The sequence below is a fragment of the Tiliqua scincoides genome, chromosome 2, assembly GCF_035046505.1.
Source record: "Tiliqua scincoides isolate rTilSci1 chromosome 2, rTilSci1.hap2, whole genome shotgun sequence".
NCBI lineage: Eukaryota > Metazoa > Chordata > Lepidosauria > Squamata > Scincidae > Tiliqua > Tiliqua scincoides.
The window spans coordinates 118,485,579-118,490,438 of NC_089822.1; the positions used below are offsets into that span (position 1 = coordinate 118,485,579).

The following is a 4,860-nucleotide window of genomic DNA, read 5'->3' on the forward strand; positions in this document are numbered from 1 at the left end:
ACTGGTCCTTGCCTCACAGGTTACAGCTGGAACTGCACTGGGTGTAACCTCACCATTGTTGAGCACCCAGTGATTGTGTTATAATTGCTACTGGAAGAATTGGGAGTAGTTTACTGAACTTTCTCCTAAGAAGTTTGGAAGAAAATGTAGAGTGTAACTATATCTAACCCCCCCCCCGCCCCAGTCCTCAACTCAAGTGTGTGTAACATGCATCATTAGTAACCTTTGCCCCCCACTCCTCCCTACCCTGTTGTTTGTTTCTCTTTCCTCTGCCCCTCCCTGCCCTCCTTCTATTGTTTCTTTTGCTCCAGTCATTGCAACTCATTGCACTGGATTGTAAGTTCCTCAGGAGAGGGCATCTTTCTGTATGTTTAGTGGTGGTACATGTGCTTAGGTGAACATGTGCTACCCAGCTGCTGCTGCTGTGTGGCACCCGAACAGGAAGGAAGAGGCCCTTTCCTTATTGCATGGTATCACTTTCTGGTAGAAGCAGGGGATAGGGTAGGATTGCATCTGGCTGCATGTGGTGAGAATGGCCTCTATGCCACACAGATGCATGGCAACTCTGAGGGGAGGAAGGGGCCCATCTTTACTGGGAGGTCTCAGGGTGACCATGGAGGGTGGTGGGTGGGCTGCAGGGGGCATCTTGAGAGTGTAGGTCAGTTACTATATAGCATCTGCACACCCCTCCAGCTAATGATGCCCTCCATCTTCCCCCTCCCCAGCTACCACCCTGAGAGCCAGGATGGTGTAGTGGTTCAGGAATTGGACCTGGAAAATCCAAGTTCAAATTCCCACTCAGCCATGATGCATCCTTCATGACCTTGGGCCAGCCCCTATCTTTCAACCTCACAGGATTGGTGTGAGGACAAAAGGAGGGGAGGAACTGTGTACACCACCCTGAGCTCCTTGGAGGAAGCATCCTGTAAAAATGTGAATAAATAAATGCAGTCACAGAAGTTGGGCTGTATGTTTGGCTCCTCCTTACATGCGTTCTCACTGTGCATGTTGCAATATGTCACAATATTGTGCATTCCAATGGGGCTTGATTAAATAAGAATAGGAATAAGAAGGACAGCTGTAGTCAGGGCCAGCCTCCTGGCGCTTGAGGCAGCATTCTAGTTGCTGCTTCCCTCACCAGGTGATGTGCATCCTCTGCTCCTCCCTCTCCCTGGATGGACGAAGGAGGAGGGAGACAGAGCAGAAGAGGGAGGAGAGCAGGTCTGATGCTGTAGGGCAAGCCACCACTGCACAGTTTCTCTTCTTCTGCTCTGTCCTCATCTTCCTTTTCCAATCCAGGGTGTGGAAGGAGGAGAAGGGGCAGTGAAAGCAAGTGGGTGGTGGGCACTTTTCTGCCTCAGTCAGCCTCCTGTAGGGGTCGGCCCTGAAAACAGTAATAATAAACATTTCTCTCTTGCTGGGCCCAGAATGTTATATTTCAGTTTCTTTCTTTTATTACATTTACAACCCATCATTGTTCCATTAGGGAACGTGGGTTGCCCTGGTGTTTACCCATTCACGTACTGATCAAGCCTAGATCTGTTTACCTTCAGCAAAGGCTGCTGAATTGTGCTGGGGCATTTGGAAAGTGGCAGTGTCTTTACTCCAACAGCTGAGAAGATGGGAACACCATTACATTCCTTCTTGGTGTAAAGGCAAATAGGAACCAGTACTTTCCTGCTGACATATATGTGGGAATAAACTGGCTATTTGAAAGTGGAAGTTGAAAATAAACACATTCTTTCACTCATTTCCCATCTACCCAAAACTGCTTTATTATTATTATTGTTGTTGTTGTTGTTTCAAAAGGCACTATTTTTTGCAAAGAAACGGACACTGGAAAGGTGGCTCAAAGGGCAACATAGGCCATTGGGAGAAGTAATGAGTGTGAAATAATATCATTTTCCATCCTTGCCATTCTTGCTGGGATTATACCCAGTTCACACTCAAAGTGGTTTTGTCATTCCCGTTTCCCAGGCACCTTGGGAGGGGGACTACAGATCCTCAGCGCTCCCTGCCATTCCCAGGATTCTTTGGGATGCAGCCATGACAGTTAAACGGGCATACAACTGAGATAAATTTATAACGTAGCTGTGCCTTCAGCCTGCCATAAGAATCTCCATTGTTTTTACACATCTAGCTATCTGTCTCTGTGTCTGTCCTTCTGCTACCATCACCACATACACCACATTCAACATTAATCTCATAAGAACATAAGAACAGCCCCACTGGATCAGGCCACAGGCCCATCTAGTCCAGCTTCCTGTATCTCACAACGGCCCACCAAATGCCCCAAGGAGCACACCAGACAACAAGAGACCTGCATCCTGGTGCCCTCCCTTGCAACTGACATAACCCATTTCTAAAATCAGGAGGTTGCGCATACACATCATGGCTTGTACCCCCTAATGGATTTTTCCTCCAGAAACTTGTCCAATCCCCTTTTAAAGGCGTCCAGGCCAGACGCCATCACCACATCCTGTGGCAAAGAGTTCCACAGACCAACCACAAGAAATATTTTCTTTTGTCTGTTCTAACTCTCCCAACACTCAATCTCAATCTCTTTGAGTTCCAGGAGTTTTTCCTCCTCAGTGTAACATCTGCCCTTCTGCCTCACTTAAAGTCTTCTTCATCCTGCTCATGACTCTTCTGACAGCTCCTTTGATCTCATTATTCCGAAGGGTGTAGATGAAGGGATTCAACATGGGGGTGACCACAGTATACATGATGGCAGCCACAGTGTCCTTCCTGCCTGCATTCCTGGAAGGGGGCTGGAAGTAGACCCAGATGAGGGTGCTGTAGAACAAGATCACCACAGTCAGATGAGAGCCACAAGTGGAGAAGGCCTTTAGCTTCCCAGCAGCAGAGGGGACCCTCAACACTGCATAGAAAATGCACACATAGGAGATCACAATAAGCAGAAATGGGATTGAGACGTCTATCAAGCCCTCACTCATCACCAAGGTCTGCAAGAGCTTTGTGTCTGAGCAGGAAATTCTCATCAAGGGTTGGATGTCGCAGAAGAAATGGGGGATCTCCCGAGTGACACAGAAAGAGAGACGGGATGCTAGCACTGTGTACATCAAAGACAGGACAATAGATACAAGCCATGGGATGCCTGCCATCAGGAGGCATCGTTTGTGGTTCATCAGAGTGGCATAGTGCAAAGGGTGGCAGATGGCAACGTAGCGGTCATAAGCCATGGAGGCCAGTAGGAAATTGTCGGTGTTGGCAAAAGCAAAGAAGAAGTACATTTGAGTGAAGCATCCACTGTAGGAGATGGCTGTGGACTCTGACAGCAAGGTCTGCAGCATCTTGGGGATGGTGGCTGAGGTGAAGCCAATGTCAGCCAAGGAAAGGTTGCTGAGAAAGAAGTACATGGGGGTGTGGAAGAGGCTGGGATCCCAGTATACTAACAGGACAATGAGTAAATTCCCCAGCAAGGTCAGCAGATATGTGGAGAAGAAGAGCACTGAGAAGAAGCACTGGAGCTCTGGGCGGGTGGTGATGCCCAGAAGGATGAACTCAGAGGGAGAGGTTTCATTCCATTGCCCCATGGCTCACCTGGGGAGGAGAACAGAAGAGGAGAATTCTCAGCCAGCCCTCTCACTTTCCAAGGGACCAAAGAGGTGGAAAAAACTGAAGGGTACAGTTTTAGGAGGGATAAACAGTTTGTTCTAGAAGCCTGCAGCCCTATACACACTTGTGGGAATAAGGGCCCAATCCTATTCAACTTTCCAGTGCTGATGCTGCCATACCAATGGGGTGTGGACTGCATCTTATGGTAGTGGTGCGGCAGTCACAGAGACCTCCTCAAGGTCAAGGGAGCATTTATTCCTTTACCTCAGAGCTTCATTGTGGCTGCATTGGCGCTGGAAAGTTGGATAGGATTGGGCCCTGAGTTCCATTGGATACCATGGGACTTACTTCTGAGTAGACATGTGTAGGATTGTCTGGAAGCCTCTTCATCATTTCCCCATATCAGGACAGACTACCAGGATAAACCAGTTTGTTGAGACTATAAAGATAACTTCTTCTGTTTGTGGTGGAGATGATTCACTGAGATGAAACAGTGAATTTCTTGATCCTGAAGCCTGGGTGGTAATGGCTGGATTTAGAATACCTTAATTCAGTGGTCTTCAAACTGGTGGGTCATGACCCACCAGCCTAAGAACCACTGCCTCTTTCCCTTTAAGGGGTGGGGGCAGAGGGAAAGCAGCAATGTGATCCCCAAGATCGTGCCACTGTGGGGAGGGGGGCGCTTTTTTAAAACATAACTTACCTCCTGCCAGGGTGTAGGGGGTGTGGTGAGCCCTGCAGAGTGCTCTGCAGGACTTCCTGCAGCTTGTAAAAAGTGAAAATATAGATTTTGACCCACTTCCGGGTTGCAATCGCAAAATTGGAAGTGGGTTGCAATCGCAACTTTCACTTTTTACAAGCTGTGGGGAGCCCTGCAGAGCACTCCACGGGACCCTCTGCACCCCTTGGACCCCGGCAGGAGGTAAGTTATGTTTTTTTTTAAAGCCCCCCATTCCCTGCAGTGATGCGATCCCCGGGGATCCTATTGCTGCCGATTTCCCCATCCCCACAGAAACTTATCTCAGGAGTTTTACTCCTGAGACATTTGAGTACCATAGCCTTAATTCAAATTCCTGTTCAGCTTGTTATACACATGATCATTTTTGTCTTCCCCTTCCACATTTTTCTTTTTCTTAATGTATGGCTTAAAATCTTGCTCATCACTTCAGCTGGTTTTAGCTGGATTCTAACAAAGGGCTTTTGGGGGGGGCCTTTTCTTTTCTTAATGAGTTTACACCAGTGTTTCTCAACAATTCCCCTCTGCTGTACCACTTCACATGG

General features: G+C 48.0%; 1 protein-coding gene across 1 annotated transcript; it reads right to left on the minus strand.

The window, feature by feature from the left end:
• Window positions 1-2,588: 2,588 nt before the first annotated feature.
• On the minus strand, window positions 2,589-3,557 carry LOC136638684 (olfactory receptor 1F1-like). Its single transcript, XM_066612717.1, has one exon. It carries the CDS (start codon window positions 3,555-3,557, stop codon window positions 2,589-2,591), a length of 969 nt encoding a protein of 322 aa, XP_066468814.1.
• Window positions 3,558-4,860: the final 1,303 nt, after the last annotated feature.

Bases quoted from the DNA above. Each gene is read 5' to 3' on its own strand.
- LOC136638684 (XM_066612717.1), bottom strand. From the start codon at position 3,557: ATGGGGCAATGGAATGAAACCTCTCCCTCTGAGTTCATCCTTCTGGGC.